Below are 15,508 nucleotides of genomic sequence, written 5' to 3'. Positions count from 1 at the left end.
TTTGTAAGAGCTACAGGCTTTTATGGCCAAGACTGGTCAAAGTGTGCATGTGACAACACTATCCCAAGCACTCCACAAATCTGGCCTGTATGGTAGGGTGGCAAGAAGGAAACCATTACTCAAGAAAGCCCACCTTGAATCCCATTTGAAGTATGCAAAAAAACACTCAGGAGATTCTGTAGCCATGTGGCAAAATGTTTTGTGGTCTGACGAAACTAAAATGGAACTTTTTGGCCTAAATGCAAAGCGTTATGTTTGGCGCAAACCCAACCCAGCGCATCACCCAAAGAACACCATCCCTACTGTGAAGCACTGTGGTGGCAGCATCATGTTATGGGGATGTTTCTCATCGGCAGGGACTGGGACACTTGTCAGGATAGAAGGGAAAATGAATGGAGCAAAGTACAGAGAAGTCCTTGAGGAAAACCCGCTGCCTTCTGTAAGAAAGCTGAAACTGGGATGGAAGTTCACCTTTTTCAGCATGACAACAACCCAAAGCACACAGCCAAAGCTACACTGGAGTGGCTAAGGAACAAAAAGGTAAATGTCCTTGGGTGGCCCAGTCAGAGCCCCGACCTAAATCCAGTCAAAAATTTGTGGCCTGACTTGAAGCCTGCTGTCCATCAACGCTCCCTAAGGAACTTGACAGAGCTTGAACAGTTTTATAAAGAAGAATGGTCAAATATTGCCAAATCTAGGTGTGCAATGTTGGTAGAGACCTATCCCAACAGACTCACAGCTGTAATTGCTGCCAAAGGTGCTTCCACCAAGTATTAACTCAGAGGGTGGAGACTTATCCAATTATGATCTTTCAGTTCTGTATTTTTAACATAATTTTTTCCCCTTAACAGTGTGGAGTATGGTGTATAGATAAGTAAAAAAAAATCCTCATTTAAATGCATGAATCTCTGAGGCACTGACGCAACAAAATGTGAAAAAAAAGTTAAAGGGGGATGTAGACTTTCTATAGGCACTGTATATTAATTTTAGATTCTGTGATTCTCTCTCAGTCTGTGTCACACTGCTAACCTAGTTCACAGTTGTAATGCACTGTTTTAACTGAACAAATATCTTACAGGAGTAAATCATTCGCAGTTGCCTGAACAAGCACAAAAAACATTGTTCCTTTAAAAGGACTGTTAGCCCTGTATCTTATGCAGCACTAAAACCCCTTAACTCCACAGCTCCACAGTCTAATGCCCCGCACCTTTTAATGCACGTAAACACACAGCACCACATTACCATTGGTACAGACACAATATGCATGTCCTGTAGGATTCCCGGGGGCTACCAGATAACACTGTTTACTGTGTGTAAGGAAGAGAGTGGAGCTAGCCCCATGCACAATCTGTCTGGCTCAGATCCAGAGCCTGTTATAGGATCTATTTGGGAAAATGGGGCCCCTGACCATCAACAGAAAATTGACTTCACTGAGCTGAGATCAAATTCCATTGTTAGTTTTATTTTATTTGACTTTTTCCCTGTAAAAGTCCTGCTAAAGGTGCCCCAATATATGAGTACCATGTTTTAATCATGTTATACCACATGTTTTTCATTATTAAACCATGGACGTTAAACATAATATTATCAACTGATTCTGGCTAACCATTGCCAGACCATGCTTGATATATCAGTCCAGGGATGAAACTTAGAATGCTGAGGATCTCAGGCAGGTTAGTTCTGTCAAATCAGGTATTATAATCTGTGGCATAATGAATGAGAACATTATAGGATCTGACCCATGTAGTCCTGTAAAATCTTGCAGTGCTCTTAAAAAAGAAAAGCTGATGTCATCCTGTTACAGTAAGTAAAATTATGTTTCATTGCTGAAGGAAGCTAAAATCTCTTGTGGCAATGGAGCCTGGTGAGTAAAACAGTGTAGCTGAATGGTTAGGACTGAGAACTTGAGGCAAAGTGTGACGTAATCTTTAGAGCTAAGGGTCAGGGTCAGCTAAATGACCTAAAGGGTAGGAATGAGAACTGGAGGCTAAATGACCTTCAGATTTGTGCTGGGAGACATTGGGACATTGTACTGTAGTTAGTGGTGAGAACTGGACAAGCACAGCAGTATGCAGACTATACTTTAAGTATGTATAGCCTACACAAGTTTGCAGTGGTATACAATGCAAATGCATAGCCATAGTAAAGGATAGTACAATTGTAGTAAAAGCCTTGAAAACACACAGGCAAGCATGGTCAATAGAAGATATGTATGAAAAATAAACTATGAAGCACAATAAATGCACAACATAAACATAGGAAAAGTACAGAAAATGACCATGCTACATTTTTCCAGTTATCTTACCCCAGTATGTAATTTAGCTTGTTGGAACTTAGTGTTTAAGTGCTAGTTATTTGATTTGTGGAGTTCACACTGCTGGATGTGGGTCCAGGACTTGCCCCCACAGAGCAAGGGGAGGCCATCAGGGGAACAGCATTGTTATCTATTGTTATCACTCTGGACCTCTCAATTGATTTGTGTTTTAGTGAGAGCATCTTAAGAAAAGCACTGGCCAGACCTGCCCCAAAAGGATGCGGTAGTAATAAAATGGGGATCTTGGAGACACAGGGTAAATAATGGCATCTGCAGGAAATGCAAGGCCACCGTGAGCTGTTCTGTCAAGTTAAAAAAAGCAGCAAAGGTATGTATAACTATTAGACCTTGATGTCTCCCAGTACTTAACTTGTTAAGCCACCCTGTCCTCAACACTAACCACTAGGCCACACTGCCTCCCAGTACCTCGGCTCAAACCATGAGGCAACAGTCCTCGCTTCAAAACAGAGCACAGTACCTACTTCCAGCACCATAACTGGTTATCTAATCTGCAACATAATCTCACTCCCAAACAAGGATGCTGTTTTTGTGGATTGCATGTCTACATGACCTCTAGGCATATCAAGACAGCTCACCCCATGGCACTGTCTCGGCATGTATCAGCTATCGATAAAGGGGAGTAAGGTGGGAGTGTCATGGAGGTCACATTCTACTGGAGGATTTTATTGGTCTGAGCAGATGGCTGCTCTTTACAAAATAATTGTGGGAGTTGTCTTTTTTTGTTTGCACTGTTGTTACAATGGTGAATTCTCAGAAAAAAGCAGCAAATCATTCCTAAACAGAGAAAGATCTCATTCAAACAGAAACAATGAAAGCTTTAATACCAGGACTACTTATCTTCTATTAGTTCAGCCTCTGACAGCAGTATTGGTCTAAAACAGACCCACTACAATCAATGCTGCAGACCAGCACTTCAAACACACCTACCTTTCACCATGCAGACCGGCACTTTAACCACTGAGCTACTCACCCTCACCCCTTCTACGCTGCAGCCCATCGCTTTCTGTAATGACTGATCTATTTAAGCCCACTACATACCACTCTGTAGTCCAGTGCTTCCTTTAACCACTAAGCTCCACTACCTTTCACACTACAGCCCCCACTGAGCTACTCACACCCACAGCCCTCTACGTGGCAAAACAACACTCTAACCACTAAGCCACTCAAACACGTCCCAGTTCAGACCAGTGCAGTTCTTAACCCTGCTTCCAAAGCTGAGCCACTCAAACCTCCAGCTCCGTGTTCAGACCAGTGCAGTTCCTAACCCTGCTTCTACAGCTTTGCGAAGCAGAGCCCTCTCCCACTAAGCTTCTCCAGCCCTTAAAGCATGTGACCCCCCCCCCCCATAAAAAAGAATCAAAATATACTCACAAAAACGTATTTGCTCTCTGGGACTAATTTAATTTGCTTAACAAGCATCAGAAGTGAGTGATTTTTTTGTGGAGACATCTGACTTTATAGGCAAGGATCCAAGCTTAGAGTAGAACACTGAGCTTGAAAACCCTTTGGTTCGACTGTACTCCAGCAATAGTGCTGCAGCCGCTTGAAATGGGCAACTTGATGCATGTCCATTGTCTGCCGAGTGTAAAAAAGCTCTACATTGTAGAGGTTCCAACAATGTTGGTATATTATTCTAGACCCTTACTGAAAATATAGCTCAAAAGTGTTTCTTGTAAATATTGTTAGGGTAGCAAAAAACTTTGTAAAACAGTCCCTGAATACTGCATAGGCATGTGTTGCATGAATAATACTTTAGTGCTTTAGGAAACAGTACTAGTATTACTAGTATAACAGAAACAGTACTACATACTATATCTGTAATATGTGTGGTGTTTCTGTGACTTGTAATGTATTAAAACAGGTTTCATTAAATGTTCTTTCACATTTCAGACTGGCATGCCAATTTGTGATTGGCATTTTCCATTACTTACTGTAGTGATTGCCTTCCAATTCTCTCTGACTAAAGCATCTTGCATCCAAACTAACTGCTTGCGAAGCTCCTAAATCTGGTTTTGCTGTATTAAAAAAAATTGTTTATTACTTGTATTTGAGTGTCTTTCATGTGTGTAGGAGCTAGGTATTGCAGTGCATCAATCAGCCAAATTGTCAAATAAAATGGCTGATTCTAGATAATAAAAAAAAACTACTGCACACACATAGGGAGGGTCCTCATACATTTATAAAATCACCAGTTTATCCCAAATTAAATCTGAGCGTCTATAGGAAGTCTATGCTAAAAGTTTGTAGAAGATTTGTAAAAACTTAAGGCAACTACTATCTTGCTCACCAAATATAGTATGATAGTCAGAGTCAGACAGATAATATAAGTACATAAGGGCAGGGCTGGATTAAAGGACGTCGAGGCCCAATGCCATCCTGTATTTTGGGGGCCCTATGCATATTATGGCGAATGGCGTTATTGGAATATTGGTTAATCCAATCCTGCGTTGGGGACAGAGAGTGTGAGCTGAGCAGAATGAGCCAATTGTATATGGAGCGGGGGAGCGGAGTACTATTTTTAGTACTTTAATAGTACTTTAAGTACTATTTTTGGTAATTTGTGCTTCGCCCAATTACTGTTTGGGTTGATCCTAATGCTCCTGTTTCATGGTCATTGTTAGAGAAAAGCCTAGTATATCCACATAGACTCCAAGACTTACTTTACTCTGCTGTTCCTCTCAAGAGATGTAAACTTTATTTTGGCTCTATAATCTCTCATTTAATTACAATTTGGCGCTTAGTGGAAAAGCATATTAAACTCCAATCCAAATGGTTCTCTTACTCCTATTTTTCATAATTTCACTCTCGTCAGGCGGTTCCACTTTTTTATTTCCACAATGGAGAGAGAAAAGGATACATACTTTTGTAGGTATTTGCAAGCTTTTATATTTACTGATTGGTGCTGCACTTTATAATTCATTATGGAGGGAAATATACATTCTCTTAATTGTGGAGCTGTCATATGAAAATGTGAGAAACGTCATCAGTGTGTCCTTCTGTCTGTGATTATTACATAGCCCATATTGTTTTTATACAGTTCTACAGCTATACCCCAATACAGCGCTGTGAACACGGTTTATATTTTCTGCACTCTAGGTTTATCACCCTGTATACTGTTCATATGTGTTCTTTATACTCTGGATTTATCATTCTGTCTACTGTTCATATGCTTTCTTTTAGCTGCAGATGGTAGGATCTTAACCTGTCTTTTTTTCCCCCTCAGGTGTGTAGTGACAATGCCAGTTGCTAACACGATGACTGCCGGTAGGGCGGTGCTGGTGAGCAGGAACTTTGAAAATTGTAATTCCCAATCGATCGACAGGTAAGATGGCTTCAAATTACGTACTTTTATTTAAGGTCCAGTTTGTTTTAGATTTCCCAAAGAAGCAACCTTCCTCACTCTCCAGCTAACCAAAGTGTTAAAATCCATGTTCTTACCTTTAACTAGCCACAATGTCTTTAGCACTGCCACCTTTTTCTTGCGTTGAAGATCTTCTGGTTTTTTGTAAATTTTGTATACATTCATTTGGGATACGATACTTTAAGTTCTGATAAAAATCTGTACAACATACTGTCCACTACATTGCTCTATGATCCAGATAAGGGTCCAATTCAATCAATTCTAGGTCTTAAGTTTTTGTTCAAGTGCAAAGTTTGCCTTACTGTTAATGTTTCAACACTATTAGTAAATGGCTTCTGCTTACATAGAGCAAACTTTCCCCTGGAGCAATAGCTATGTAACTATTCTTCCCAATTTATTACTTTTTTTGGGGGGGGGGGGGGGGGCTTGCAAGGAAACTTTTTAAATGAGTGTATAGTGTGGCACCAAACTTTAAGCTGTCGTAGGAGAATTAGAACTTTAATCAAACCATCTGTGTCACACATGCATTTTCACTGCCTCTTCTCCCCTCTCTGAACCCCCCCCCACCCTCTTTCTGTATCCCTGAGCGCTTTGTGGTGTTATTGGCTATCATGTTTGTTTCATCAGCCTCAGGGAACCTCCCCTATTATACTATAGCTCATCCAGATGCTGCTTCCTCCCCCACCAATCTGCCCACTGACCACTGCTGACCACAGGACCAGAGAGGATGCTCTCATGTGGCTTTGCTTGAACACAGTATGTGGCTTGAAATGCTCCAGGAGGAGCTGTATGCATGTGTTCAGAAGCGTATCAGGGCAGTGCTTAAAATCATGTTTCCTTGGGACCATTAAGATTCCAGGTTTCTTGTTTTAACCAGAACTGATATGAGATTATAAAATAAGTTCCCCACAATAATCAACTGTATTTAGCATCCATCCCCTCTCCAATTCCTTAAACAACAAAATACCATTGTTTTGTATGTGACTTCTGAAAGTCTCCACCAGTTTCTTAAACTTGAAATAGCAGAAGTTGAAGATTTTTTGCAAGACCTTTTTATCAGTATTGTAAGAGTGAATTGAGTTATCTTGTACACTTCAATGCTTGTTTCTTGTTCTCTTTGTTGTCTTGTTTCTCGTTTGTTATTGCTGAAATGGCTCAGCTACATGGATTTAATGACATTTTTCAGGCACCACCTGTTGCAGATTACCAGTGACTTATGAGAAGTGTTTTCTGTTTGTGAATGGGATGAGCAATCACAGGTAGATGTTGGGAGAAGGGTGCCCACCTCTCTACAGCGCCCCCTACCCAACACCTCGGGCTTCCTCTCTGCATTAGTAGGAGCCCATGGAAAGACAGTCCATTCACAGCATCTGTTTGTGGCTTGGACCTCGCTCTCAAATGCCTCTCCTGCCAACACAATGAAAAAAGATGTATTGTGTTTGAAGCAAAGAAGTCTGATTAATTGGGCATGGTTGATTGGTTACGACAGTCCTCAAGTGGTTATGTTAATTTATTTATTTCTTTTTTCTTTAGTGTTACTGAACATTGCGTGACAATAGTACCAGTTGTAGTAAATTAGGGCTCCAGCTGGCATCAGTTGTTGGAACTGTGAGAGTTTCTGAGAACACACCTCAGTAATGACCTGAACAATCGAGTCCAGACACTGTCTCAATCACAGACATGTTTATTAGTGATATAAGGCAATGTCCATGTGGCCAAGTTGGCACCAGAGGTCAAAAAGAAAGATGAGCCATTTCCAGATAAAATATTATATGTATAGTAGTGTTTGTAGATCGTTTAAATGTTTTCTTCTGTAGTATTGCTGTTCCCAAATAGTTTTTCATTCTGTATCATGTTCAAACTGATATTACCAGTGAAACAGGCACAGTGGAGACGTTTTGAATGAATGATAAAACAAGTTATGCTTCATTGATAAATCAAAGCGGTTTAGCGCAGTTTAAACTCATCATAACATTATGTTCAAAAGACCTGATAGTTCAAGTTCCGATTAGTGTGATTTTAACAGCTTTGTAACGATTTAATAATTTCAGAGTTCTCCAACAGTCTCCATTTCTTTCCCAGTATTTGTTAGACATAGAAATGTTCTTGCCTGGGTTAATTAAATTAGCTGTCTGTTTGGTTATTTCAATTATTCGACAAGGGGAACCACTGATAAAATTGCTACTGATAATAAGAGGTAAAAACATATTTTAAAACACTCCTTGAAGCTATTTCTATTGGCAAAAGATTTGTACAAGCTGGAGGAGGCCCGTGTCTTGGCTTCACCTCAAACATGTGACCTGTGTTGCTGGATTTGCTCCTTGTCCCACTCAAGGGCTAATTGTAAACAGGCTTCAGTGCTTCTTCTTTTAATTAGCTACAGATATTGTTTCAGAGACATCCTTCAGCTGTTTGGAGAACATATCCGAATACACTGAAAACACATTGAGATCTTGTATAGATCAATATACAAGGTGATTGTAAAATGTGTTGACCACTTTGCACCGCTGTTGTGGATAGTCCTGCTGTCAGCCTTAGCATGATACCTTCTTACATTAAAAACTTCATGTGTCTTGAACAGCTGAGATTCAAAAACAGCAGGATGTAGCTTTTTTTACAGGGACACACAACTCCTCTTGAAAGGTGGCCTCCTTTTAAATGGGTTAGAACTGGTGTTTTCATTCTGCAGCAGCGTTGCAAAGTGACCTGTTACGGTATACTCACCCTGAAATTTAATAGAATAGAAAGTACTTTTTATTTTAATACAAAGTAAGCAAATTATGTTTCTGAAAATGTAATATTCTTTAATGTTATTGTTTGAACTTTTTACTGAACTCTGTGCTAAATTAATATTTTCTCACATTGAGAAAGCAGTGGTGTGCACTAACACTCGAGCTGTTTCTGAATGTGGCTATGTTCCATAATATTTAAGGAACATCACTAATGGTCAATTTTAATCTCATTATATTTAAAAGTTGTTTGTTCAGGTATGAGCATGGTAAGCTTTGAAAAAACTAAACATTTTCATACTGGTTGACTTGATTCTGTATCCTTCTGACTCTGTGTGCCTTCTTTCCTCCTACAGACTTCAATTTTGTGGAGTGAAGAGAGGGGAGATTTTGGCTGCAATTGTTTTGGACTCAGGCCTCCAGTTGGAAGGGGAGACCAAGACCCCGCTGACCTCCTTGGATAATCCAACTGACGCACAGGGACACACCACCATGTTGACCCAAAAGCATACAGGCGCAGACCATCAAGCCAGCGAAAACAGGCTGACTGGCAGCAACAAGTTTGCAAAAAAATTGCCTGCTAACAATAAGCTGGGCCTCAAGAGCAAGGCCAGTATACAAGACAAGATCTCACAGTGGGAGGGCAAAAAGGAGGTCCCATGCCCACTTCTGACCAGAAAAGAGACAGAAATGGCAAAGAAAGAGGAGATGAAGACCTCAGAGGTCCGGAGGGGAAATAGCAAAAGATTTGTGGGCTGCGAGAAGGAGGACCTGGGGAAGGAGAATTCAGGAAAGACCAGGGATTTGAGGTCTAAAATCCCACAGGCACCTGTGAATAGGGAGGGTAAATTAGAAAAGGGGATTAGCGAGAAGCCGTGTGCGAATGTCCTGGACAATAAGTCTGTTCTGACTCACATCAAGAAGCTGGAGCAGGCCTTAAAGGAAGGACCCAACCAGCCTCAGTTGGTGATGCCAGGCAATTACTTCTGTCCTCCTGCCAAGGAAGAAGAAGCGAAGGGGAGGGAGAGGAGGCCAACAGAGCCCATTTTTGGGACGCTGGAGGTGTTGAGGCCTGGCAGCAGGACGAGTGATCAGGAAAATGTCTACACTGAGCCAGGCACCCCCTCCATCAACCCTCTCCCCAAGCCTCAGCGCACTTTTCAGCATGACGGGCCGGGGTCTCCCTCCAGCACAGCACCGGGGCTAGGGAGGGGGAGGAGGAACTTACCACCACTGCCTTCTATCCCTCCACCACCCCTCCCCACCTGTCCTCCCCCCAGCATCAGCAGGAGAGCCTGGGCAGACAAACATAGAAACAATGCTAACAGGTAAGAGGATGATGAATTTCTAAATACTTGGAGAGCAATAAATGTGAGGTACTCGCTGATGCCTTGTTTAGAACCTTTACAACCTTAAGCAAATGAGTATAACCCATCTATTTTTCTTTATTTAAAATGTATGTTGATGCTGCAGTTATTTTATTATGTTTAGGAGTAAATGTCAAGAGTTTTTAATTTTTTGCCCTGTTACGGTTCTAACAATTCTTTTGTTTTCTTTTTTGTCAATTTGACCATTGAAATAATAATGCTGGCTCTACTCAACTATGGATATTGCCAGTGTATATATAAACCAAGAGGTTTCAGTCCCAAAATAATACAAAACACAGGCACACAACACAGGTAGACACGTCTCCGGACAGTAGTGTTGTAAGTACATGTGCAGTGCAGTCTGAGTTTTAGCGCTGGCTTGAAGCGACAGCTCCTGGGTTCATATTAGTTGTCTGACAAAAGACAATTACACAGTTACAAAACAAACAAAACACTTCACTCACAAGTACTAATAGGTTGTTTTCTTTCTTGGTCCTAGCGGTAACAATTGTACCCTTAGTCACACCCCCTGCGATAGCTAGTCCAGTCACTTCTCCTCCATTCCATGACTGACACATCACATACCGCTTTAGGGCGATTAGTCCGGCAATTGTGACTCTGCCCCCTTCCTGGCTGGCTGGCTTCCGACTGACCCTGAAAGCCACTGTTAAACAGCGCCCTCACAGATCGAGAGGGAGATTGTTACAACTGAAGAATTTCTGCACAGACTGTCAGAATCCATCTCAGGAAAGCTCATCTGCGTGCTCGTCATCCTCACCAGGGTCTTGACCTGACTACTGTTCGGCGTCGTAACCGACTTCAGTGGGCAAATGCTCACCTTTGATGGCCACTGGCACCCTGGAGAAGTGTGCTCTTCATGGATGAATCCCGGTTTCAACTGTACCGGGCAGATGGCAAACAGCGTGTATGGCGTCGTGTAGGCGAGTGGTTTGCTGATGTCAACATTGTGAACAGAGTGCCCCATGGTGGCGGTGGGGTTATGGTATAGGCAGGCATAAACTACGAACAATGAACACAATTGCGATGGCAATTTGAATGTACAGAGAAACTGTGATGAGATCCTGAGGCCAATTTTCGGCATGACAATGCATGGCCCGATGTCGCAATGATCTGTACACAATTTCTGGAAGCTGAAAATGTCCCATTTCTTCCATGGCCTGCATACTCACCAGACATGTCAGCCATTGAGCATGTTTGGGATGCTCTGGATCAACGTGTACAACAGCGTGTTCCAGTTCCTGCCAATATCCAGCAACTTCGCACAGCCATTGAAGAGGAGTGGGACAACATTCCACAGGCAACAATCAACAGCCTGACCAACAAATGCATATCTGTATTCCCAGTCATGTGAATTCCATCGATTAGGGCCTAATGAATTTATTTCAATTGACTGATTTCCTTATATGACCTGTAACTCAATAAAATCTTTGAAATTGTATATATTGTAATTTATATTTTTGTTCAGTGTATATTGAAATGGTAGTTCAAAATGTGATAGTTAAAAAGTTCAAAATATTCAAAAGAAAGTTTGATCTTTGAAGTGCTTAATTTAAATTGAGTTAAATAAGAGAAAATATTGAGTCGTTTTCAAAAAACATTTTCTTTATTGGAAATATTTCTGCAGTTTAACAGTGATGTAGTATTAAAAAGAGTAGTTATTTTTAACTGTATTATTGAAAAGTACTTTTAAAACAGCAAAATCTATTTTAAAAGTACTGAAGGGTATCGGACAGACATGTGCCTTAATGTACAGCTATATGATTCCATGGTAACTTTATGCAGGAGTTTAGTTTTAGAAGCTGCATAATAATGTATAGCGTGTGTAGTGAATTGTGCATTGTTTCAATGAAAGTAATTTTGTTATTTTATGTTGTATTTCCATTCCCTCTATCGTGGTCATACAACTCATACCACTACATGTAAATGTACAGCATACTGTAATAGTAATTGTGCCTTTAGTGCTACACTGTGATTTGGCCTCCACAGTGTGCCTCCAGATCATCTAAATGGAAGCTTACTTATTTTAAAACAGTCCTTTCATCTATGTATTTTTGACATTTGGTCTTTTTTGTGGTCCCTGAAAAACGGACAAGGGTGGTTGGAACAGGGTAACAATGAAATCACATATATGTCACACTCTTTTAATCGTCACTGAAGTCAAAATTTTATAGGGTTGGATATGTGTGCTGATTGTATATATATATTGGTAGGGCAAGGGAAGTGAATAATTTCATTTTACCTCCAGATTACTGTACAAACAGGTATTACTATGTGTGAAGCATTGATCTCTATAGAAACACTAGAATGATAAGATAAAATAAGCCACCAGTGCAATTTGATACTACAAGTAGTAGATGCATTGCGAACCTCTCAAACGCTTCACTTCACTGAATAGAAAACTGCCTCCACTGTGTGATCCAGGGTTCCCTTAGAGATCAGTGATGTGGAGTGGCAGACTGACTCTTGGGTGCAATCTGCATCTGGAAGTCTGTTTTAAGGGGTGTGATATGTACAGTGTGTGGCTGTCTGGCCCTGGGGATGTGCACGATAATGCTTTAAGCAATATGCTCTGACATTTACATTATCGTGATCATTTTAAATATATTATGTACAGTAGTTTGCAGAGGTATTCACTCCCTACCAATAGTGTCACATTTTGTTGAATTACAAATAATGTATACACAGTTTTTCAAACAAACTTTTTTTATTCAAAGCTGTAGTGGTTAAACTGAACACTGTTATGAGGAGGAGGTTAAATGTCAGCAAAACTTGCAAAGAAAATGTACAAAAAATAAAATTTACTGGTTGCATAAGTATTCGGCCCCTTAAGTCAGTACTTGGTAGAAGCACCTTTTGCAGAAGTTACTGCTTTGAGTCTTTTCGGATAGGTCTCTACTAGCTTTACAGAGTAGGATGGTGAAATCTTTGCCCATTTTTCATGGGAAAATTACTCCATTTCTGATAAGTTTGTTAGTGGTCGTTGATGGACTGCAATCTTCAAGTCTCGCCATAAATTTTCGATTGGATTCAAGTCAGAACTTTGACTGGGCCACTCAAGAACATTAATTCTCTTCTTGTTCAACCACTCTAGTGTGGCTTTGGCTTTGTCCTTCTGGTCATAGTCCTGCTGAAATGTGAATTTCCTCCCCAGTTTTGGCTGACTGAAACAGGTTTTCCTCAAGGATTCGCCTGTACTTTGCACAATCAATTCTCCCCTCTAGCCTGACAGGCTTCCCAGTCCCTGCTAAAGAGAACCATCCCCATAACATGATGCTGCCACCACCATGCTTGACAGTTGGGATGGTATTGACTGGGTGATGTGCAGTGTTGGGCATGCACAAGACGTAACGCTTGGAATTTAGACCAAAAAGTTACATTTTTGTTTCATCTGACCACAAAACCTTTGTCCACATGTCTGCAGTATCATCAAAATGCTTTATCGCAGACTCCATACATGCTTTAAAATGAAGCTTTTTGAGTAATGGCTTCTTTCTTGCCATCCGTCCATACAGGCCAGCTTTGTGTAGGGACTGGCTTATTGTTGATGTGTGAACACTGACTCCCATCTCAGACACAGAAATTTGCAGATCTCTCAAGGTCGTTGTTGGCTTCAGAGTGACATCCCAAACCAGTATCCAGCTTGCCTGGCTGCTCAGTTTGGGAGGGTGACCTGATCTGGATAGTATCTGGGTGGTACGATGCATCTTCCACTTCTTAATGATGGACTTCACTGTGCTGAGAGGGATAATTAATGCCTTTGAAATTTTCTTGTACCCTTCTCCTGCTTTGTGCCTCTCTACCACTTTATCCCTGACTTGTTTAGAAAACTCCTTGGTCTTCATAATTGCTTTGTTGGATCACTATGTGAGTTGCAGCTTGAAAGTCTTTATATACTATAAAATAAAATTATCTACAAGTTAAACCACTTTGAGTACACACAGGCTGAAGCCATTTCACTGATGTTGTGACCTTTCATACAAATAATTTGTACCTGAGCTGATTTAGGGCTGCACTAGCAAAGGGGTTGAATACTTATGCAACTGAGATAAATTTGTTTTTCTCTGTAATCTCTTACCTATTTATATTCTATATGCAGTAGTTTGTGTAGATTCTGCATGTAAAGTCTAATTTGAAAGCGTCATGTAGTATGCTCACGTGCCAACAAAATGTGAACACTTTGCAGAGGGGTGAATAGTTCTGCAAACCACTGTACATAATGAGAGGGAGAAAATGACTTGTAAATGGTTTACCACATATTCACTTTTTGTAAGGGGCTTGTGTGCAAATGTTGTTTGATGGGTGTAAACCTTTGTAACATGTGCCCTGCATTTTGCGATTTGATCTCTTTATCTTCTTTTAGGAAGTCGTATGAGTTTGAGGATGTTCTTCAATCTTCGACAGAAGGCTGCCAGGTTAATGCCCAGTCCAAACTATCTCTTACACGCACTTTATCAGAAGAGAATGTCTATGAAGACATCCTAGGTAATGATTGAACACTTTTACCTATTTCCAGAGGCTATGTCAAACAGATAGTTGGTCCACTGGTTTCCAAGCCTGTCTCTGTAGAGCGAGAGATCTGGGGACCAGCAAAAAGTTTGGTTCAATAATAATAACCGCCATTTGTTTTGGGGGGGTGGGGGTCTGGTCATGTAAAATAATTAGCTGCCCATGTGAAAACAAGCCAAGAAAACAGTAAAGCTGAAAGGTAAGTCCAGTTCCACTGATAATAAACTGACTTGCCAACACTGTTCTTGACCATTTTCAGTCTGGTTTTTGATCTGCTGACTGTTCTTGTCAGAGTTGTGAATGACTTACTGATGAGAATATTTCTCACAATTGAACTGAGATAAAAACAGATTTTTCTAACATTTGGGCAGAATGACCTCTAATATAAAATCTCATGTGAGAAATGTCAGGGTTATATTTGATTCTGATTTGAGTTTTGAGGCTCATATTTCAAAAATTACAAAAGCGTCTTTCTATCATGTATGAAACATTGCTAAACTTAGGTCTTTTATTTATTTTTTGTCTGTTGCTGAGAAGTAAATTCATGCTTTTGTTTCATTTAGACTTGATTATTGCAATGCTTTATTTGTCTGATTTGCGTCAAAAAACCAAGAATTCATGGAAAGTTCACAAAATAATGTAGTTTTAGCCACATCAACACATACAAAAGCTTTTAAATAGTACACCAAAACCAGTAATATAAAGACTATTGCTTTTGACTACTGACCAGTTTAAATGTTACTTCAGAGTACAAAACATACAATACATACTTCAGACTCCGACAGCATTTCGAGTCGATACATTTGAGTCAATACTTTCTGTTGTAGTTTATTCTTTTTAACCTAACTTACAAACATAATTGTTTTTATCCATTTTGTTTGCTTATTTTTCTTCAATTGTTTTATTTAGATTTATTTTTATTGATATTATAATGATTCACTGTTAATTGTAATTTTTACTTTTACTTGATACTACATACCTGTGTTCTGTTTTAACCTACATATGAAGTGCTTTGAGATACTGTGGTAAGAAAGGAACTATATAAGTAAAATACATTTCAATTTAAATTAGAGAAGTGACAAAATACTGAAACATTATTTTAAAACTCCTTTTTTGGTTTTGTTTTTACCTTACTCTGCCTTATTATCTGTGGTTAAACAAAATTGCTTTTAATTGGTATTGTTGCTCT

At 40.1% G+C, this 15,508-nt stretch overlaps 1 protein-coding gene across 3 annotated transcripts in view; it reads left to right on the top strand.

Annotated features, from left to right (window-relative positions):
• Window positions 1-15,508, top strand: part of LOC121319585 (DENN domain-containing protein 2A-like) — a 57,228-nt gene that overhangs the window by 12,995 nt on the left and 28,725 nt on the right. For 2 of the 3 annotated variants that reach the window (XM_041257171.1, XM_041257169.1), the window contains exons 2-4: window positions 5,559-5,657; window positions 8,782-9,753; window positions 14,174-14,295. In XM_041257171.1, the coding sequence (XP_041113105.1) occupies window positions 5,572-5,657; window positions 8,782-9,753; window positions 14,174-14,295 (1,180 nt within the window). In that variant the 5' untranslated portion in view covers window positions 5,559-5,571. Of the gene's footprint in view, window positions 1-2,487; window positions 2,643-5,558; window positions 5,658-8,781; window positions 9,754-14,173; window positions 14,296-15,508 lie in introns of all 3 variants that reach the window. The other variant, XM_041257170.1, reaches the window with a different exon arrangement.

This window comes from Polyodon spathula, chromosome 8 (assembly GCF_017654505.1).
Source record: "Polyodon spathula isolate WHYD16114869_AA chromosome 8, ASM1765450v1, whole genome shotgun sequence".
NCBI lineage: Eukaryota > Metazoa > Chordata > Actinopteri > Acipenseriformes > Polyodontidae > Polyodon > Polyodon spathula.
Note: the sequence above shows the minus strand (reverse complement) of the source record. Positions and strands in the feature narration are given on the sequence as shown.